Source organism: Gallus gallus, chromosome 8, assembly GCF_016699485.2.
Source record: "Gallus gallus isolate bGalGal1 chromosome 8, bGalGal1.mat.broiler.GRCg7b, whole genome shotgun sequence".
Lineage (NCBI taxonomy): Eukaryota > Metazoa > Chordata > Aves > Galliformes > Phasianidae > Gallus > Gallus gallus.
In genome coordinates this window covers 19,842,685-19,865,758 of record NC_052539.1, presented here as the reverse complement: position 1 = coordinate 19,865,758, position 23,074 = coordinate 19,842,685, and the positions used below count along the sequence as shown (strand labels likewise).

Here is a 23,074-nt window from a genome sequence, read left to right as displayed (position 1 = left end):
AAAGCAATTTAGTACCCTGAGACCAGAAGTTTAGGGCATGGAATATTAAAAGACACAAGGGAAAGCTGCTATCTCCTTTCAGAACCTGTTCAAGCCTTCCAATACTGACAAACAAGGTATTCCGCCACAAAAATGGAATGAGGGAGTCCATACAAAATTGTGGTTGTGCAAATCTTTGCTACTCCTGTCAGCCTCCTGACCCTATAAAAATGTAGGGATAAGTAAGATTTTCCTTATAAAAGTTGTAGTTTATTTCTTTTCTGGTCAAGAGCTGTATCACTACACAAGACTACATTTTATTGCTAATCACAGACTGACGCACCAGGATTTCAGAACAGTTTGGTTTATAGCGTTCCTATGTAAGAAAAGGAAAAAAAAGTTACAAACCCAGTTTTTGCAGACACACTGCTATGTCCCTATAGAAGCAGGGATGCATTAGGTCTGTTTCACTAGAAAATTCTCCTCTTGAGCTACTTCTGGAGAACGTCACTGTATTTTTCTTCAGCAGAAAAGTCATCCCGTCATCCTATGCAAAAAGGAAGGTGGCCTATCTGCTCCACAGCCCCAAATCCCTTTCCTACAGAATGGGAAAGGAACAAATATTTACATGGCTCCTGTGTGGCGTGTTAATGCTTAGATTGCTCGGAGCAAGCTGGCACACCTTCAAGGTGCACTTACCACCCAGCTTTATTCACGTTCCTACTGCTGAGGTAGCAAGTACTCACCAACACAACTGAGACGTGCCCAACTTAGGCTTTATAAACACGCTGTGGTAACCCTTGCTAGACAGTAATGTGGCAGCACTCCTCCTTGAGAAGAGCACTGCACAGCTCCTCAGTAATACAGTTCAGTGCATGCTTGATCTGTCACAAACCCAACGTCTTGGGGCTACACAAAGGGCAGTGCTGCCACAGAAGAGGTACAGCACTCCTTCAGGTGCCGCTGCCTTGTCATACTCAATACTGTGATGCTTGGATTTCAAAGGGGAAGAGTTAGAACTCCATCCCTTTGTTCATTATTGCATTAGTTGGAGTGGGAAGAAACTCAGAAGAAACTCTTGGGTGCTGAATACCAATTGGGAGGTAAATGCTTAATCTTGTTAGAAGGCTGCACTGTGCAGGGCTCCAGACAGATTTTCTTTCTCTTTTTCTTTTTTTTTTTTATACTGAGGCACATGTAGTTAAGAGTAATTAAATCAAAACGAGCATTGGAACAAAAATATTAAATGGTTAAATAATCTGTCCAATAGGTTCAGTTTCACATTTCACCTGTTCACACGAGCACCTCCTGTCTGCTTGGATCTGAACAGCCTACAGCTCAACCATCAGAAAGAAGGTGCTGAGAAACAAAGAGTCTGAAGCTGCTTACAAAAAAAAAAACCAACAACAACAAAAAAAAGGATATAAATATAAAAAGAGGTTCAATATCAAGCACCAGTAATACTGCCTGCTCAAGCCCAGGTGTAGCCACCAGGGAGACTCTCAAAATCAGGAACATTATTCGATTAAAACAAACTCTGTACTATTCTGCAGCTGCCGAGATTCCTGGCTACAACTCCCAGAAGAGTTTTCCACCTGTCAAAATAGTCTTTAAAAGAAAAGCAAGATGGCTCAACGAGATGAAAGCAGCACCCTCCCAAGCTGGCTTATTCAGTAAAGACCCAACTTCAGACCAGGAGGCCGCAGGCAACAGCTTCAGCAAATGGGATCTGTTTCACTATCCAACAGCTGCCTTTCAGCTACTGCAGAGCATCAGCTTTATAACTTCTTTTAAAAAACAAAACAAAACAAAAAAAACCCTGGATTTGGAAGCATCCAAATATGGCCTGATGTACTGGAGCGTTTAAATCCTAGGGGGAGGTGGGCATCTTCTTCCTCTGCCACAGGCAGTGCTTACTCCATGATGGCCCGGTACAAGGCAGGTTCAATGTAATCTTCCCGGTAGCGTGAATTGATCACTCTTTGTCTCTTCCTCTCTTGCCTGACCTCCTTCTCTGCGAAGATCTCTGTGAAGCGCATATCTGAAGCTATTGACTAAAGGAAAAGCAGAATTAGTCACCAGAACACAACCCAAATCCCCGCCTCCACGTTCTCTTCTTGTGTAGGACCAAGAACAATTCTTGTGTAGGACCAAGATAGGACCAAGATGGGACACTTGGAAACATTCAGACCTCTTCAAAAAATGATCTCTTGGGTTTCTGTACACAAGAAAAATACTGAAGAAACTGGTTTTAAAAGTCTAGGGATAAGTTTACTTGAGCTGTAATGAGAGACCTAAAGAATCACAGGTTTCAAATTAAACCGAGTAGATAATTTAAGTTCACAGTCACTTTCTTAAATGAATAAACACGCTCATGTTTCAACTTCCATGCAATCTAGTATACTTTGTGTTTTATCGTGCAGGCAGGTTTAAATGGCTGATCACAGGAATCGGCTATTGTATGCTTTCTTAAACCTCCAGTACACTGTGTGCCTCCCAGCAGGTTCTGCAGGACTAAAGCAAGGTACCTAGCACACAGTCCCTAGTTACAATTTTCAGAGCTGGAAGCATGAAGCAGTGAAACAGGGACACAGAGAAGCTATGGGATCTTCATCCTGGAAGATAATTAAAACTTAACTGGAGGGAGCCCTCAATAACTTGGCCCAGCTTCTAAGTTAAACCTGCTTTGAAAAAGTGATTGGAGTCACCCTGCGCTACAAATTCCCATTAGCTGCAGAAAGAGAACAGAAGTTTTTCTCTCTATATCCCCTTCCTCCAGCTCTCCTTTGGTAGACTGACCAAGCCACCAAGCTTCCCAACAATTCAGCAGAAAATCAAGCTGCAATCTTCTGCTGCTGTGCACTCAGCTTGCTTTTCAAGGACAAATTAAGAACAAATGAACTTATTTAGCAGACATTCATATCCTGTTTACTTACCAGCCTTGACTTGACTCTCTTAGGAAGCTCCTCTTCCAAAGTGTACACATCATCCCTTTTCACCATCAGCTGTGACCCATCCTCAAATTCCACCTAAAAGAAAAAACAGAAATTGTTCTGCTACAAGTCTCAGAAGCTAGAACCCTTCCACAGCTACCTTTGCCTTCTCCTCACTGCAGAAGCCTCCAATGAAAGCCAAGTGGTAAAAGGTTATTTCAGACGATACATATGCAGGTACGTACACTGGAAGATACTTTAACCAAAACCTCACCAACCCCACGACAGTAAAAGCAGCCAAGAAAGTTCTGGCATTCTTTTAACACTCAACAAAACAGTCTGCTTGATCACTTGAATGTTATCACCTTCTTAGCATTCACTCCTTTGGAAGTGTCTGGGGCATAACCCACTCACAGCAAGCAGCAAAAACAACAGAAGACTTCTGGATTAAGCTAGAGGAACTGAGTCTGCTCAAGAAAAGATCAGTGCTTTTCAGAAGCTGAGACCTTCAAGCAGGTAGCCAGATATAAGCAGAGCTGCAAGTAACCAATTTGCTGTTAACTCCAGCAGCTGTTCCTAGCAACTGGCATTGCTGAAAACACTGAGCAGCTGCCTCTCAAGCACTTAAGCATGACCCTCCTACAGTTCTGCTCATTTTGCTAGTGGCTCTGTTTATTAACTTCTTGCAAGCAATTAATTTTCAGACAGTACAGTACCTGGTACATCTGGATGGCATGTGATGCAACGAACTTGGCTCCGTAAACCTGTCCATCTGTCCATCTCACCTGCACAACTTCACCTTCAGCTGGTGGACCCAACTGAAGACAGTCTCGACTCTGCAGTGTAAAGGAGGAAGTTGGGACATAAGAAGAAGGGTAAACAGTTTCCCTACGTGAAGATTCAGCAACCCACAGGGGAAATCTACCCCAGTCACATCAGGCACTTTACACAGCACTCCAACAACTATTCCATTTCAGGGACTGAGGAATATCTACGTCATCTGTATCCAAATCATGACTGCGGGCCTGACTTCAGTAACACTTCATGCAAGCATAGCGTAAAAATAATAGTGAAGTTCCCTTTGGACTTATCATTAAGCAACTCAAGATTAGCTACACTCCATTACATCTGTTCTTCAGTTAATGTAAGTTGGCCTCATGTAACACCTGAGATGCAGCACATCTCAATCACAACATGGCCTAGGTTTGGAGCACAGAATAAATCCCATCCTGAGCCAGCTTCATGGTGGCAGGAATTCATTCACATCATGTGCCCTCTACTGGAGCTAGGCTCCCAGTGCATTAGGTGACATACCACAATGTCCTCTGGATACAGGTTATCACTGAAGGAACCATCATCAAAGTTGACCTCGTAGAAAGTCTCTTTTGCGAGGCTGACCACTTCACACTGATAGAAGCGACCATTCTTGTGCTTGCTGATGACTATCTGCCCAGGTGACAGATCTTGGAGTGCAGCCTTAGCTCGCTGAGAAGAAAAAGCACTTCTTAAGCACAATGACAAAATAAAGGATGTGTTGAAGCCTACGGCTCTGGTGTTGGCAGACAAGGAAGCAAAATATTTTATATTTTAAGCACAAGTGAGTATCTATAAACACCATCAGCAGCATTTTTAGTGAAGTTCCCACTCTAGTATTTAAAATGCTTAAAACCTAATCTGTTAGCTACAGCTGCCCAATCCTAACGCAAGCTACTTAGTAAATTAAGATCTTGTTCTTCAGAGCAACACGAGACCTTCATAGTCAATAGTCTCTACTAGACTGTTGCAATTTTGAAAGCTAAATGGGCCACACAAGTACTTTACAAACTAATCAATCACTTAAGCACGAAATTCTATGACAAGTCATGCAGTCTGCTGGAGTCCCAGAACTAACATCTGCATATTAAACATCATAGCATAAAATACACTATTGTTCTTCATTATAACAGCCACAGGAGAAATGTATGCTCTCAGTTCTCCTGGGCAGCAAGCTAAAATACAATAAAGGACCTAGCTAATAGCCAGGATAGTTCAGAGCAGCAGCAAGACTGAGATCAGAATCCAAGACCAATAATAATTAGATTATGCTGAATATATAAAAAGAGTCAAGCCTTCAACAAAGTTTCAACAGAATTACACCACCTAAAGCTTTTCAGTCCCTTCAAGATACTGCAGTTCAAATCCTAGATGTCACTCACCTCTGCCTGAGATGGGATCTTATGCCTGAAGCAGGTAATGAAGACAACAAATGGCCAGTCATCAGGCTGCATCATAACTCCTGCTGCTTGGGCACAGCTGACATGGAAGGACGTGGGACACCGACCATGGGAGCACTGAACACAGCAACCTGCGATTCTCTTCCTTCGTTTTTTGCAGAAGATGCATTTCTGTGGACAGGAACTAAAGGTCACTGGTTGGACTACATCTAAATGTCTGACGCTGTGTCAGTCACTCTGGAGAGCACTGACAATTTCTGATGAAAAGCAATACAAAGCTAACAGCCTGACTTCATGACAAGGCACAAATTTGTCTATGTAGGTAATTCCAAAGATGAGTAATATACAGTAAATATCTACCAGCTCAGCATGCACATGGCATGTGGCCCTAGAACTCTGGCACAAGGAGATGTTGGATTAATCAGCCTAGAATGCTTGAAAGCTAACAGAGCCTTTCAGCCCTGGCTATTAAGTTACAAAAGACAAATAAAAGATATGCAAAGATGGGGGGGAGAGGGGGGGTGGAAGTTAATACAGAATTAGCAGTTAAAATTCTATCACTACCACCAGTGACCCAAGGACACTTGGATCAGGCCTGATTGGGCACTGTAGGACACTACCCATAACACATTGCAAAACAGTTATTTCCTCCTCCTTCACTGACCGTGAAGTGGAAATTCAAATTGTAACTTCTCAGCAATGGTAATTCACGACCAAGAATTGCTCTGCTCTGTGCAAGAAGGCCTAACTGCAGAGTAGGTTAAAACAGCCTAAAGCAAGAACACCAGAGACAGAACGATTCCATGTACAAGAGTCATTTCCCTTATTGAGAAGGTAAGAAATGTTGCAGCTTTGTCTTGTTTCAGTCATGGAATTTGAATGCTCAGGGATCAGCTTTCAGCAGCAGAATTGTTGCTGGGGTACGAACCCAACACAGACACTCAGTGCCAGGATAGGTGGTAGAGAACGGGTATATAAGGAATAGCCTCATGATGCATCTTTCTGCACTCCTTGTAGGATTGCTTCTAGTGCTAGGATTCTGTCCAATGCATTATAGCATCTTTTAAAATTTCAGCATAAACTTGCATTTAACTCTCCTCCAGAGATGCAAGAAAAATTCCACAACAGCTGTGAAGAGAGTTAAATACAGCTGCTTTCTTGCTGAAGACATTCACTGACATTCCCATATTTTGAATGACCTACAGAGACGCTGTCTTGTGAGGTGATGCTTTCATTTTTCCTCCCTTTTCCTTCTAGTCATTGCTGAAGACAATATACAGAGTTGGAATCTCAGACAATTTTTAAGAGAGGACTTCTCACAGGTGAAAGCCTACAGATTCAAATAGTTATTTTCTCCTCAGAGAGATTCTGCAGAATGGAACCAAACTATTTTCAAGTAGGTGAGAAAGCGGTTTTAATGAGGGACAAGAAGTCTAAGGATGAAAAGGAGAGTCCAGATGGGATGTGCAGTATCTTTCTAATGAGAAACTACGTTTTCTCTGATTTGCACTGCATACAAACAGTTGTGTATTCTCTTCTTGAAGACTAATGCTCTCAGACGGAATTAGCAAGATGAACAAAACAGAGGAAAACCCAGCAGGGAAGCACAGGCACTCCTTACCAGTCTGAAGCGTTGCAGGGGGATCTTGCTGACATCCACAGGGCTGCGTTCTGCAATGTTCACAAATTTTGCTTCCAGTACACCTACAGCACACATGACGTGAACCCACCTGTCAGGACAGAAGAGTTGAGGGGAGAAAGAGTGAGTGCAAACTCCACAGCATCCTCTGTTGGACTACAGTAAGTAAATGCAGTTCTCATGAAGCCTGCCACAAACTTAGTTTCTGCTTCACTACACAGAGACTGAGAACTAGCAGTGCAATCTCCCCTCCCAATACTAGCACAATTTTTCTTTATACTTTCAATCTACTACTAAACAGGTTAATTAGAATAGTAATATAGTTTGACTTATGCTGGTTGCATACCTGCATTTTGAAAGCTTGCTCGATGTGTTTATTCTCTCTCTAACCTGCTTCACAGTAATGGCTCAGTCACTCCTGAACTCATCTCAAGACAATGACCAAGAGGCTGAGGCCCCACAGCCTTAAAAAATGTTCTGGGTGGGATAAGTTTCAGTTACACCACGATGCTCCCGGTCTGTACCACTGTTAGTTTGCATCAAATAACTTCAGATCATCCATCACAGGATGCAGGGAAACAGCTGCACCTGGCATACTTGCTACAGAGAAACCCTGAATTTCAACACGTTACACTCCTTGAAACTGTAGCTGTCCTGTATCTCCATCACCATAATACATTTCATGGAGAAATCAAAATCATCTGTGAGAATGTACTGAGATATGTTATTTCATCAGGAACTTATTTTTTGATTTTTATGTGGTACATTACACCTCTGTAATTTGGTCACTATGACATCAAATGCAGACATGTGCTTTGCTAGCATTGCCTCATCTACTATGGAACTGAGCTGCTCCCTGAAGATCAAAAAAGCTGGAACACTCACTTGTCATCGTTGGCTCTCTGCAGTGCTCCTCCTCGTAATGAACACAAACAGCAGTCCTGTCACAAGGAGAAAACATTAGCTGAAAGAATGAAGTATGGAGTAGTGCAGTTGATAACAACTTTCTCATCAAAATGCACATCCAGGCAAAAAATTGCTTCACTGCCAGAAGAGAGCTAAATGCATCGGACAGCTCAGCCCTTTAGCTCTCAAAAGTTGCTGCACTTACAGCAACAGATGTAGACTTCAAATCCGGCAAAGGCAGAGCCTGAAGTTCTTGCTATAGGTTCCTTTTACAAACACAGTATGCTATATCCTCTCAGGATGTTTAAATGGATGTGGAAGAAACATGAGCAAATACAATTCCAAAGGTCAAGCTGTTCTGCTTATCTAAAGCCTATGCAGCTGGTCACAGGCAACACTTTCTTCTTGTCTTTTTCACCAGTGTACACCTCACTAGCTCTTGACAGAAGTTACTTTCTCTAACTGCCATATCATATGCTGAGGACTGAACTACTTCCATATTGATGTGCCAACTCTACAGATCAGCAGCTTTGCAGGTGTTGAAAGAATTACATGCCTTCTTTACACAAGATATTAAAACAACCGTAACACCACAGAATAAGCTTTGTAGCAAGTTCCCAGATGTACTGCATTCCATCTACAGAATTTCAGAATGAACTTTACCTCTTCTAAGGCATTTTCTGTACACCTGGAGCACATCCAGTCTTCAGTGGCCTTGTCAGGGGATACACCGTAACAACCTAGAACAGACACATCTCAGTTACAAGCTTACCCTCCCCTACCACTTACAAGTAAAGTAACAGTAAAAATCAATGAGCCAAAAGATAATGCTATGTATTTCATGTAGTTCATACAGCCAGCTCCACACTTCAACACCCAGCACTGCAAACATGTAAAGTAGACCAAGTCCAGCTGTTATCTGAGCAGTACATTAAGGGACTGGTAGAGGTTCACTGCGATGTGTAGACTTAACCCAGAACACTAGAGTTAAGTCTAGTTGCACTCACTTGCATGAACACAGACTTGGCAGTTCCTGCAGGTGATGAGTACGCTGGTTCCATCTTCCTCCAAGTAAGGGGTTGAAAGATTGAGATCAGTGCTGCAGCCAGTTGTAGTAAAGCACATTTCAGGAATCAGGGGCTTGGTTCGGATCTTCCCATCCGCGGCACCCGGAGTTCCTCCAGAGTTCTGACTGCTGCCTCCACACTCTGCCTATAAGGGATGCACATGACATTTATGTTTTACAAGCAAAGCCATCTCACCTTCACTCAACCATTACTCCATACATAAATCTACTTTTAAGAAAAAAGGCACTGCAAGATTAAACAGCTAGTAGATTTGGTGGAAATTAATTTGTTAAAATCCTCAGTAAATGCAACATGAACATTAAATTATTAGTGGCTAAATGCATTGCATCCCTCTGATAAAAAAAAGCAACGTGCATGGAAAACTGCATCTCTTCCCAAGGAAAATCCTCACAGAATCACCTAACCCACCTCACACTCAAAGGAAAAACACTTCTGCTGCATCCACCATCCCATAATGCTGCTGCCCAACACTGTTCATTCATCTTTAGTATTGAAAGATTATGATCACACAGATTATTGCAACACTCGTTGCAATTCCTGTTACTTCTTCATAGTTCAGTTCTAAACAAGTGTAATAGGCTTGAAACTAATTTGTTCCAAGGAAAAAAAAGAAGACTAATAACACAGTTCCACAGTTAAAGCTCAGAAGACTTTCAGACTAATCTTTTGTATTTATTCATTTAAACTGATGTCACACCAATTGTCAATTACATGCAAAGTTTACTGAGATATGACTCCATGCAAGCTTTCTAACAGCTAAAAAGGAATCAATCTTCTACTCTGAAGAAATGTTTCAAACTATCCTTTGTACCACCTCACAGATAGACTGTCTAATTAGAAGCAGGATGTGTAGTAGTAGAATGAACCTGCACTGTCCCTCCTGTATGAAAAAATGCATGAAAATCTAAGATAAAGCAACCAAGGTAAGGATCACAGGCGGAACCGTTTCCAGCAAGCCTTCTTTATTCAGCTTCTGTAACAGATTTGCACTGCATGTCAAGCAGAAGGAAACCTTTAAGAAAGCTGAAGAAAACAAGTATGGTTTTTGTTTTTTGCTTTAAATAAAGCAGCTAAATACTTTTATTCTTCACAAAGGAAAAGTAAGTATTTGTCTGGCATTTTGTTTCTTTTTTATCTGTATGGGTATGTGAAGTGAGTTCCCAGACTTGCTACAGACTTAAAGTTTGAACAAAGATCACCACTGCAGCTCCATTCTTGGAACAGTCCCTCCTTTACCGCCTGACAGATACACCTGAGAACGTGCAGTTAGACTTTACTGCTTACTGGCACCTGGAACTTAAAGAACCTAATAGACAGTCACACTGGCAACCTATTCAGCCACCTCTACTCTAACATTAACAAACCTGGACAACGTACCTGATACGTCTGGAAGAGCATGCAAACAGCACAGTAAGGAGACTGCTGAGCCATGGTCCGATTATACTCTTTTTCAGCCTCAAAATTTGGTGGTCGATTCTGCCAGAGCTGGCTAAGTGGCTTGGCCCAAGCTTCTGTCTCCTCAGCTTCTTCTTCAGGAGTTAGTTGCTCTGATGCCTCTGCAAAAAGAGATCGTTAGTCAGGGACTATGTGTTCTTACATCAACATCCTTCTTGCAAAAAACACCTAAATAAAGCAAGAAGTTAGGAATGGAGATGACAGAAAGACTGGCATAAGTTAAATTTGCAGAAGGGTGATGGGAGCTAGTAACACAGCCTCATTTTTAAGCTGCATCTACTAATCAAGCAACCATGCATCAGATGGAAGACAGGATTATTGGCAAAGAACAGCATCACCTCCAAAGCACATCAAGACTAAGGCTGTTAGCCAAAGAATGTATCTATTCTATTTTTTAAATAATGAATATTTACATCAGTTACTGGAATGCTCTAAAATTGACTCAGTTATGGAAGAGCCTAGGGTACTAGTTTAATTTTCCTTTCAGAGTTGTAACTTTCTAGAGCACAGTACAGGAAAGAAGGAAGTCACTAGTAGGGAGGAAAGAATAATGATGCGAACACAAGAATGAGACAAGCACCTCATCTGTGATGCAGAGGTATAACCCACACTGTCCACCAAAGCTGTGGCCCACTCTAAAGTTTCCCAAATAGCACAGGACTTACCATCATCACTAATGCAGTCTTTAACCAAGAGTGGGTGGTGACGTGGGAGCTTACTCAACGGCTGGCGACGACCCTTGGACTTCTTACTTTCCTTCATTGATTGTATGTACTCCTTTGTTACCTGGACAAGGAGAAGCAATTCAGCAGTCAAGCTAGCACATGTCCTTTTGAACTTTATAAGAAAATATTCTGAACTTAAGAAACCTCCACAGAACGCACATATGCTTCCATGATTTTATTTCTAACAAATTTCAGATGTAAACCTGGCCAAGCCTGTAGAAGAACTGCTTGCACCACATCTGCTAAGGAAAAATACGTAGCAGAACTTGGTGTATGTTGATTATTCAATTATGTACATGCACTGTTGAGTCATTCAGAGACTTCACACAGGTCCCATTGTGCAGTAAGTAAGCATTGTGCTGCAGTAAGAAGCCTCAAGCCTTCTGGAAAAGCCAAGAAGGTTGTATGCCAACTTAAAGATTCCAAGTTGAAAAAGAGTGAGGAGCTCACTCAAACTAACAGGCTGATTTTAAGGGGAAGGAAACTTTCACCCCATCAACTTGTTACTTGTGTTGGTGTCTTCCCAGACAGACTGGAAGGAGGAGACTACAACAAGTTACTTCTACCCATAGCCTTATATAAAAAACAAGTGACACGCACTGACAAAATCACTACTAACCTGACAAGTAAGGCAATAAAGGCAATGATTTTAACAGCCCATAACAGTAAGCCACTCAAGAGATAAAAACATCCTTTCTTTGAATCTGTCATTCCTTTAAAAGCAGAAGCAAATCTTAGATTAAATGCAACTTCCATCTCAACAAATGTCTTTTCATACAAGCCAGAAGAGAGCAAAACCAATCATCATCTCTGCTCTCCTACATAGAGTTGGCTACTAGAGTTCTCAGAAACAAACATGCTTTTGTTCAAATGTAAGTTAACACTCCCAGTTACTGCCTAATGGAAAATTCATTTTAAAACATGCCATACTGGGGAAAGCCATCTACACCCTTTCAGAATTTCTTGTTTTCCCTGTATGTATTATGAAATGGAAACGTCAGCATTAGCAACACTGCATCTTCAGTTTAAGTATATGTGAGAACTTCCTCGTTTTCAATTTTATCCATAGGTTAGCCCAGTTGCTGTTCCATTTCTGCAATTCCTGAACTGTGAAGATCCAACCATTACCAGCCTCCCACCACTTCAACTCAGACTTAAGAGGAAAATGAAGTTATTTGAGAAGACAACAAACACGGGTAATACTTCTAACCCACAGTAGCCTTCTTCTGGTTTGTCTAATGAAGGATTAATTAAACGTTCAAACGTATGCTTACTCCATCCAGTAATTTTTGTTCCATCATTTCTTCCTAAAAGAGGACACGTGCCTACGTATGCAATTCTACAAAAACATCAAACGAATGTGCTAATAATAAAGGCTGTACCTAAAGTGAATCTACTTCAATCCAAACAGGGGTCTGTTACCATAAACGGATCCGGATCAGCCTGCAGTACTACCACCACCTCAAAACCACCAAGGTACACTTTTCCTTAAGGCACTTGAATAAATCTAGAGATGATCTCAAAACAAGTTATCTCTTTGTTTTCTAGGAGAGTAAAGAAGGTCAGATGTTCATCTTTGCCTCTTGTTGCATTGTAAAACAGAGAAACAACCAAGCAACCTACTACACAAACAGGAATGGAATGAAAATGTAATCTGCACGGGTAGAAGTTTTGTGGCAGCAAACCCATGATCACACATTGCAGCTCTCAAGCTTTCAGTACTCATGCCATTCATACCTCTGCCAGTTCTTGTTCATTCACGCTGCCTGTAGCACTGGCTTTCTTTCCTGAAGTTTCATTGTCAGATCCGCTGGCGTCCCCTCTAGCATAGCTATGGACTGTAAGCACCCCGGCTGGCCCAGGTAGAGTTCTTTTTGGCAACAGATCAGTTGACTCAGAGTCTGAAGACCCAGAATATGCTGGTGAGCTGGGCTGAACACTGGAAGGTGCTCTCTGCTTTGAGGTTGGCAAAACTGAAGCAGAATTTGAAGCATGCGAAATGGAAAGATCCAACACGGCGGCCTCTTGCTCTTCCTCTTCTTCCTCCTCAAGCTTCACCACTTTCAGTTCTTCAGATTTAGCCATGCCCACACGATCTAGAAGATAGGATATATTGACTTTTTCTCAAGTCTGGGAAGCAGAGAGAACAGCCCAGCACCGCTTGCACAAAGTCAAATAGGAAAGCAGACTAGACAAAAAAAGATACGTGATGCTAAATCATGTAAACAGTAGATCATTAATTCAAACATCAATAGAGAATAACCTATGTATCCGCTCACTGCAGCTTACAGTACAGGAACTAGGGTATTTCCAACAATGGTCAGAAGGTGGGCTCAAAACAAACAGAAATAGATGGTCTCTTACATGATGTAACTGAACACTGCAACTCCTGGCCACCTGAGGCTGGGGGTGAGAGCTTACAAGGGCTCAAGGGAGACTTAATAGAGAAAACAAAACAAACAAAAAAAACCAACACCAAACCAACATAGGATTATTAAATACAAGTTGCAAATTGAGGGAAAACAGAATATGAGAGAGAAGCATCATTATGTATTTGCCCTCTTCTTATATTGTTCCATAGGCACCCCGATCCTTCCTATCCAAGAGGGTGTAACTGTCCTACTACAAGCCATATTAATTTTCTTCTGACATACTAATTACATAATTACCCATCTGTACAGCATACCAGGGCCATACTACCAGGCAGTATGTATGAACAGGTCACATTGTACAACAGTGATATATAGAGGACTGTACACTACTGACATGTCCAATACATTTCTATATGCTGGCAGAAATAAATAAATAAAGCTATGAACACCAATCTCTTAAGCAAGCAAGTCTCAAGCAATACTTCCTTTCAATTTAGCTGAAAGAAAACATCCCCATGACCTACCTGCATTCAAGCAGCTATGGGATGGCTCCCTACACACTTATTTCTCCCCCCTAATTTCTTTTTTAATGTAATTCTCACTGGGGAGTTATCCACACGTAGGTCACAAAAGCCAACACCTCAAACTGTATTCATATCATTTATGCAATGTGCTAACTACTCAAATAGTGTCAGCCGCATCTCACTAAAAGGCACAGTCAAAAATCATTCCAGCTGCACTCTCTGGTCTTGAAAACTAAATGACAATTATCTTGAGTCTCATGACAGTAAATGTCTGATGTGCTTTCCATGGCTCTGACAAATTAGTATCTGCTTTATTATTATTATTTGGATGTGACAACAACCTACCTACCAGCCTGCTGTGAGACAGTGCCACAGAGTTTAGTTCAGCAGCCTCTCTGGAGACTGAAACACTTGGTCCTGCAGTACCAAGATAAAGCTTGACACAGTTACCTGGAACCTTGTGCCCCTGTTCACTCTGCTGCGTAACTTCTCCCGTAGCTCTCTCACAGGGTTCTGCAGCATCTTCTTCATCCTGCATAGAGCTCAGCTCCTCTTTGGGGAAGGCCTCACTCTCACTCACTTCCTGAGGTACTTCCAGGCACACTCTGTGCCTTTTTGTTCCTATGCGATGCTTGGGCACACTGCAGAAGACAAATTCATGCCAGGTTACCAAACACATCACAAGCTTGCTCAATTTCTGTCTAGATACATAAAATACGGCCTGCTTTGGGTCATGTTGTTTTAGGGGACAGTATCTTGCAAGCTGAATTGTTTCCAAATCATTACCTGTTAATTGTATACTAGGCAGTTATATTCCAGCCAGATAGTCTTTACCCAAAAAGCAAAACAGGCAAACAAAGCTTCAAGAGTACCAGCTGACACTGGCTGGAAAAGACTGAACTGCAAAACATAAGGTGATTAGCCCATCACAGACTTCTGCAATTGACACTACCAAAATTTGCTAGCAAGTACCATCTCATGATCCCAATACACTGCCTTTTTCTTCTGACCTCTAAATGTACAGTGCACTTTGGACACACCCATCCAAAGATGAAGAGCTGTCTTCCCAGCCAGAGCATTTTCCATCCATCACTGACTATCATCAACTTGGATCAACACAACAATAAAAGAATAAAAAAGAATAAATTCTATTCCCAAGAAGAAAACAAACGACTAACTCCAACTGCTATTGTTTTGTGGGAATGGCAAACAAATTGCATCAGGATCCAATTGCTAATAATTGCAGTAGGGCAGCAGAGGACTATGCACAGCACTACCTTTTTGTCTCATCCCCGTCCACTTCCTCTTTACATGCTTCTCCTGTTTCCATATCCTCAGCATATTGCCTCCCACTCTTGACCTTTTGCATGAGATCCCCTTTAAGGAACTCAGCTGCTTCTGGTGTTGGAAGAGCATGGTCAATGACAGTCACATCCTTCCCAGCTTTCCAAAGCTTGTAACGGTCTGGCTGGTACTTCCTCACAAACACATCCATGGAGATCTTCACCATGTCCTTCCGACACGAGCACTGGAGTCACAGAAAATATTTAAGTAAGGCTACATACTGAACAATTTTACTCTGCATTCCTACACCACTTTGCTTTCAGAAGCTTAAATGCATGAAAAAGACCCCAAAAGCTGCATGTATTTAAGCCTCAAAACTCCCATGACCATCTCCTCAGAAATCAAAACAGCATAGGAACTAAAAACTGGGCAGAGAAATCAGCAGTAACGAGATGGAAGATGCTACCACAGTAGCAAAGAAACAAAGCCCACCAACTCATTTTACAGAGTTGCTGGTAGAAGCTGACAGTCTTAAAAATCCACAAGCTCACACAAAAACAGCCAGTAACACCAGAGGTTATAACAAGGAAGCCTGCCCATTGCAGCAGAGGTTCCTCTTATCTGGGCAGAGTTACAACTAGTGTTTGAAAGCTTTTACTTCAACATCATTTCTGAAAACATAACCCCCATTTGCAAGGCATCTCTACCTGGACACAATACTATGCAATCAAGATACTTCTTTGGAGAGATGCTAGCTGCCACTTGCACTTCTCCAAAGCTTCACTTGATCTATATGATGATTAAAAAACAAACAAACAAACCCCAAAAACACGCTTTATGATAAAAGAAGGACAGTGGGCTGACTGGAGACAGTTAGCTTACCAGAAAGCAAACGTCACATCTTAAATTGGACAAAGCACTGAATTCGCTTCCTTAGAACAAACATCAGGGGCTCAATGAACAGCAGAGCATGAGGTGTTGCATTCAGGTTATCTGTACACAGCAGAATGGCAACAAACCACTTACCAGTACAGACTGCTTCCCATACTCAATCCACCGAAGAGTGGCAAAGTTGGTGGATTCAGCACAGTTAAATCCATGATTAAAGCCAGCATGATAACTATAAGGAAAAGTTATCATGAACTCTCCTGCCTCCTGCGTCACCTAGGAGACAATTGAGACATCATATTGTTACTCAAAGCCTAAGAGTCTACTTGGTGAATCCAAATAAACACAGTTCCTGTACTCCTCATGCAATGCATCTGAATCCCCTACCCGCACACAGTAATTGGAGTTGCTTGCTGCGACTTTAAGACTTGATACTCATTTCCATTATCCTCCTATTTGCCCAAAGCATCTGTTTACTAGAAAGCAATACTCTTATCAGCTTTTACTAAAGCACAACTGAATGGATCAAAATAACACAGAAGTACCTATACATAGGAAACACTCTATGATAAGCCATCTGGAATTCATAAAGACACTCATCTGTATTTACTGCAGGTTTGGCTGGAGTGCCTAATGCCAACTAAAATATTTCTTCACCTTGGAAACGTATTGCTGTTCTCACTTGAGTACAGCTTTCAGTCAGCTCCCCTACACGTCCTTGCTGCCTAGCAAAGTTCCACGCAGCCCTTCAGCAGTCCCCACAGATCTAACAGGGTTTCTGAGCAAGGCCTGAAAGACAACTGCATGGTGGGAAGGGGGAAGCAGAGGCAGCAGATTATCAGCTTAAGAAAGAATTCTAAATTTAAATGCCATGAAAGAAAGTAAATGGGAAACAAGTCATATTTTGAGGAGGCAGATCATGAAGAAAAAAAAATAAAATCAGGGAACAAGTCTTTAAAAAAATTCTCTTTGATGAATATGCAGCTAAGCAGTGAAGTTTAACACGCAACATCGTGTATAATTTCTCTCAGCCTCCTCTAGATCCCAACTGCTCGATAAACAAAGGTACAATGGAAAAGCATTGCTATGTGGCCTTCCTACTCTTATTTTCCTCTCTAAGCACCTGCTGGTGGCTGCTGTTAGAGATGAGACAGGGATGAGTGAACCTTTTGACTGAGCTAGCGTAACTGCAATTACTTTTCTACACCTTATCAAATGGGATGCCATATTTCTTCAGAATTGATGGAGAGATCAAGGTCATCTTGTGACGGAGAAACGCTTCGCAGCTCTGGGCGCTTCCCGGAAAGAATCCTGGTTAAAATAAAGGAGAGGTATGATGTTACCATTCTGTGCTGTGAACTGGACTTATTTTTCAGTAATTTTTAGCTTAAATTTACTGTCTGAACAGCCTTTTCCCTAGGCCTAGAAGTACGGGCCAACTTATGAGGAGGACACGAGTGCACTCTGATGAAAAAAGAGATGCCTTTACCATACCCCATTTGAAAGACAGTAAGAAAGACCTCACGCAGAAGGATCCGCCCTTGGATAAAACCGTCCAGATCTAACAATCAATAATTAAGGATTTTCTCATTATAACTTTTACAGACCACAACTGCATGATTTGTAATGTGACGTTTTTCTTGAGTGTATACTGAAAACAAATAATCTCACCCATCTCCTGAAAGAAATTATCAGTTCAGTCATGCCAGCTCGTGCACTCACAAACATTACAGGCACGTCAATGCTCTGAAAGAGCTGAAACCTGCAGGGGCTCTACATCCCACAGTCTGCACAAGATGGGACATAAAAGAATGGCACAGTTACCTTTGGCAAGTCTCTCCAGTCGCTTGCCATGCTCTGGAGGGATAGAGTACCTGCAGACAGAAGAACAAGTCTGTTAAGTTCAATTGGCACAACAGAATCTCATCTCCACACTGTCTCTTTCAAAGCTTGACGATACAGAACTAAAAATCTTTATCGAGGAATTTCACCTCCCTCCTCAAGGAAAACTGAAAGATGACTTCTGTGGACTTCTGCTTAGCAGCCAAGGAAATAATAAGTCCAATTCATTTAGTTAGCAGATCTGTGCAGCAAGGCACATAAGAAAAACACTCAGTGACCTGATTTCACAGGAGCACAACCACGAGTACACCCCGTATAAGAAGAAGCACAGAGCAAAACAGAAAATGGAATAATATCTTCCAGCTGCTCAGACCAAGACGGGACTGAGTCAGGCACAGTGCCACATCCTCCACCTGCATAACTTGGATCAGTTTGGTTGTAGTACGACTCTCTCTGTACACACCTTTTTATGTGTGCCATGAAACTCCTAGCTGGTTTGGCTAGAGTAACTAAAACCACTTGTTTCTTTTGATCTGGGACAGAGCGCTACAACCTGCTGACTAAACCAGATTAAGGTATCAGCAATGTTAACTTTTTCCACTTACTACTGTAAAAGAAGCAACAGCCAAAAGGTTTCAATTGACTCAACTACTCTGTTTTCTATTCCCATGCCATTGCCACTGCATGGGGTTGCTTGCTGCTCACATGGTGCTAGCTATTATTTCTGACTTCAAAGTTGTATTAAAAGGCAGCCAAAAAGACTAGTTTCCAACAAAACTGCCATGGAAACAATTGTTGAAATTGCTTGAGAAATTCACTTGTGAACAGAAGGGAATGATTCACTCTTCAAATGCCACTCATACTAGAGAAAAAATTCAGGAATCCTCACTAAAAACCATCATGAAGGCTCTGACACTGGACAATCACTCAGCAAAACCCACTACTCTGCTTTTACCTCTATAATAAATAACTAAATTTCAAAGTTTGTTAAAAACAACAGGCGTATTACTTCTACCTGGCCACTGTAGAGCTCAGGAAATCACAAGCAAGATTTCCAGGTTCCAGCCCTCTCACACCAGAGAGTGTCCAGCTTACATTATAATTCTGAACAGCTCTTTGCATCAGTTAGACTTTCGAGAAGGTAACCAAACAAATTTTGCTGAGGCCATGTACTGGTTTCAGTTTCCTCACAGGTTTCTAATGCTTTTGTCACCAGATATTACTGCACTGCAGGACAGCAGAGATAGTCATTGGCAAATCTCATAGAAAAAAAATACCAGAAAATATGGGTGTCAAAGTGGTAAATTTGCATCTAGAAGCTATCATAGAAAACCTTACCATGACTTAGGCTCCCCAAAATGCAGGTAATTAATACTGTAGAGATCCATGTCCTCAGTATGCCAAGCAAATGAAGTTTTCCACATGCCAAAATAGAGGTAAGGAGTATTCACTCCTTCAATGGTTATGCCGCTCTCATTCTCCACAACATCCAGGATCGTGTTCAATCTGCCAATATTCCACGCATCCACGTGCTGCAAAACACGAGTCTTGTGTTAAACAACCAGTATGAAGAACTGAACCACACAACTAAGACAAGTCACAGAAAGTTATCAGTTATGCTCATGATCAAGTGGCACACCACGACAAGTCATTTTCTGGCACAGCTCAAATTATCAGCTGGTTCACCTATGCCACGTTTCTCCATAGTGTTACCTTACATACCGATTCTTTACCAGACAGTAAAAGAAGTAACCAGTCAATACAGGAAGGATTAGGAGGAGAAACAGTCTCAAAGTTACAGACTTCACACAGTGCAGAACAATAGTGCAAGCCTGAGCTGACAGCAGACCAAAACCTCTTGAAGAACACTGTTCATCCCAAACATCTTTTAAGAAGGAGCAAGTTATAATTCAGGAGGCTAGCAACCAGACTGTGTAACCTTTTCGAATGCTTAGCATGCTAACACACACAGTGACTACAGAACTGCCATATAAAAATAAAAGCACTAGAGAATACCAAAGCAGTGCATGTTCACTGCTTAACACTTATCAGGATAAAACACCATAAAAGCATGAGAGCGGATCTTGCATTTTAGAAGTAAGCTGTACTACACTGAATCATAGAATGGCCTGGGTTGAAAAGGACCATAATGATCATCTAGTTTCAACCCCCCTGCCACGGGCAGGGCCACCAACCACCAGACCAGGCTGCCCAGAGCCACTGAAGTATGAACAGTGCTTACAGTGGTGCCCCAGAACATTACCTCTAGAAGCTTTCTTTAACTACCTGGTTTACATGGAAAGTGTTACTGTCACTAACTCTTTCTGACAACTAGCCAAATGCTATGCTGGCCTTTATAGAAGGCAATATAACACATATAAGGATAAGTGCTACTTGAAAACCAAAACAGTGCTTACCTTGTCATAAAGCGTGCCATTAACATCAGCACCATAGATGGGGGCATTGAACGTAAGGTTCTTCCAGTACTTTCGTTCAAGGTCTTCGAAGTCTGTGTAGCGGGGTGTGCAGTACCTTAAAAACACCAACAAAGGCTCAGCATTGGTACTTGAGGAGTTTAAAACAAGGCTCTCCACCAGTGAATAAAACCAAAAAAGACACAACAAAAAACAGCGAATGCAACACAGAGCTCTCCATCCCCTGAACAGCAACCACAGCTCTGATCCCGAGGGACTTGGGAACAAAGGAAGAGAAGGAAAATGCCTCTCCCCCACTCTCAGCCTACTTTCAGTTTTGGTTAGCGCACTTCCCTCAGCTCAGAACAATTTCCCTTTCTACTGCTGCTGCACGGTGAAGGAGGTCGCGTTTGAAAGCAGAAGGTAAAAAAAAACACCAAGTTTTAACCACCCCCCTTTCCCCACTCGCTGCTAGCGAACTAACTGAGTTCACCAACGAGACGTTTGCTTGTTAGCCTGCTGCCGTCCTGCACACACTAAACAAAGAGCACTTCGGGCCGAACGGAGGGATCAAACTCAGCAGGGCACTCACGCAGGCCTCCCAGACAATGACACACACCGCCCCGAGCAGCGGCTCGCAGCGTCGCCGTGCTGCCCCAGGGGCGCAGTGGCACCGCTCGGGACGCACACACCCGGCCCCAGGGGCGCTCCCCGCAGCCCGGCCCACGCCTACTTGTCGCTGTTGGCGATCCGGCGGAACTCGCGCACCGTCATGGCCTTCTTCTGGATGTTGTACTGCGTGAAGAGCCCGGACTGCCCGGTCACCACCTGCTGGATGGGCGCGGGGATCACCAGCTCGTCAATGTCGTCGTAGCACTTCCGCGGCTTCCACTCCTTAGGGGGCACGATCTGGGGGCGAGGCACCGGGACGAGGTCACGGCCCGGCTCGGCCCGGCCCTCTCCCCCCCGCCACACAAAGCGCGGCCCCCGCACCCCTCAGGGCCCGCTTCGCCCCGACGCACCTTGGCCAGCCCGGCGCGGTGCGCTCCCTGCGCCTCCACGTAAGCGATGTAGCGGCTGAAGTCCCGGAACTGCTCCATGGTGGGACGGAAGGTCATGATGCGCGCGCTGGGGTTGAGGCTCTCCAGCTCCGAGGCCATGGTGCCGGGCCGCCGCTGCACGGAGGAAGGGGTTGGGGGGGGGGGGAGGGGGCGTGGTCACAGCGCGCACTCCCCCACACCCCGCGAGGCCCCGCCCCGCCGCTCGCGCGCACGCCCCGCCTCCTCCCGCTGGCCAATCGCCGCCGGGTCCGCACCGGCTCTGCCTCTCCATTGGCGGAGCGCACCCGCCCGTCAGGGGCTCCTTCCTCCTCGCGGCGCAGAGCTGCGCTGCTTCACGCCCCTCCCCCCAGCCCCGGCCGGGCCGGGCCGGTCCCGACGCGAAGGGCTGCGAGTCCCCGCCCGGCGCGCTCACGTCAGCTCCGCGTCCCGCTTCTTCGCCTCTTCCGCCCTCTCACTGGCTCTCCGCCACGCCGCCGTATCCCTCCGCACTCCGCGCCCGGTGACTCCCGCAGGCCGCCGCCGACGCCACCGCGGCCGTTCCCCACCGCCCGAGCCCCGCCCTGTCCACAGGCCACGCCCCATACCCACCGCCTGCCGTTCCGCCTCCGCCGCCGCGGCCAATCGCTGCCCGTTCTCCCTTTCTCAGCCAATAGGAATTCGACGTCCGGTCGGGGCGGGCCAGCGAATCAGGAGGCCGGGAGAGGGGCGGTTGCTAGGCGGACGGTGGGCGGCCGCGGGCCGGGCTGGAGGCCGTCGCTAGGGGGCGGTTGCTAGGGGGGCCGCGGCCTACTCGAGGCGGGCGTGCCGGGCCCGCTCCCCATGCCCATCCCGCGGCCTGCAGCACGGCCACGCGAGCGGACTCAGCTGTCCTCGGAGACCGCAGTCGTGGGCCTGCTGCGTGTTTCTCCTCATAGTGTTCCCTTTGGTGTCTCGCTTACAGGCACGATCAACTTTAATTGGTGGGTTCAGAATTTTTCCTGTTCTCAGATGCGAACCAGGTGAGAACGAGGAGAAAGAGAAGAAAGTACCTCACTGGGAAACTGGAAACTTTACAACTCAAAATGGCAGCGTTGCCGAGAGCAAGAGAAGCCAGGACTGTGGGGGAAGAAGTTGCCGAGCTGCCACACAGATAAACACGGCCTTGCTTGGTGGTGCAGCTGCTGCTTTTCCTTATTTTGTAACTGTTTTGCCCTTGAAAACAAACAAATTAAGAAAAAAATAGTCCCCAAAGGCAAGTTTTGGAGCAGCATATTATTTGGCAGCACTAGGAAGCAAGTCAAGCCTCAAGAGGGCTTGCATAGCTCTCATGCACGATGGAGTCGGGCCGTTACCAGAGAGAGGGAGTGACCTCAAAGTGGTACTGAAGAAAATGGGACAAATCTGCCAGCCAGATTAAATTCCTTTTGGCCAGGGAAAGCTGAGAACTGCAGTGCCAAGCACTGGGCACAGACAGCATGGCTCGTCTGCCTGGAGTACAGCAATAGCCATTGCGCTGGCCTGAGGGTGGGCATCATTGTCTGTCAGGGGTATGTGATTATAGTCATTTATTTTTTCCCCCTTTTTTTTTTTGTGAGATATGCTGACATAAATGGAAGTAAGTGCTAAAAGAGTAAGTGCTTTCAAAGTGCTGTGTTTGTTCTCAGTACAGTCCATGCTGAGATGATGATTCTTTGTCTGCTGCTTCTCTTTCTACCCATGCCATCAGCACTGCCTGCCAAAAAGACACCTCACATGTGGCAAGCAGAGAAGTG

The 23,074-nt window shown here is 44.1% G+C and overlaps 1 protein-coding gene and 1 long non-coding RNA gene across 2 annotated transcripts; one reads left to right on the top strand and one right to left on the bottom strand.

Annotated features, from left to right (window-relative positions):
• Positions 1 to 227: 227 nt before the first annotated feature.
• On the bottom strand, positions 228 to 21,885 carry KDM4A (lysine demethylase 4A). The gene is made up of 22 exons (XM_015291306.4): positions 21,736 to 21,885; positions 21,285 to 21,437; positions 20,996 to 21,171; positions 20,266 to 20,380; positions 19,187 to 19,380; positions 17,831 to 17,880; positions 17,214 to 17,317; positions 16,145 to 16,282; positions 15,112 to 15,362; positions 14,285 to 14,475; positions 12,676 to 13,034; positions 10,879 to 10,999; positions 10,136 to 10,314; positions 8,678 to 8,882; positions 8,334 to 8,410; positions 7,650 to 7,705; positions 6,747 to 6,855; positions 5,108 to 5,296; positions 4,227 to 4,397; positions 3,629 to 3,748; positions 2,916 to 3,008; positions 228 to 2,033 (listed from the first exon to the last, which is right to left on the bottom strand). The coding sequence occupies exons 2-22, from the start codon at positions 21,420 to 21,422 to the stop codon at positions 1,893 to 1,895; spliced, it is 3,177 nt and encodes a 1,058-aa protein (XP_015146792.1). The 5' UTR covers positions 21,423 to 21,437; positions 21,736 to 21,885; the 3' UTR covers positions 228 to 1,892.
• LOC107054061 lies at positions 5,777 to 13,774 on the top strand. Its single transcript, XR_001467983.3, has 3 exons — positions 5,777 to 5,959; positions 12,008 to 12,134; positions 12,487 to 13,774. It is a non-coding gene; the product is annotated as an uncharacterized LOC107054061 (long non-coding RNA).
• Positions 21,886 to 23,074: the final 1,189 nt, after the last annotated feature.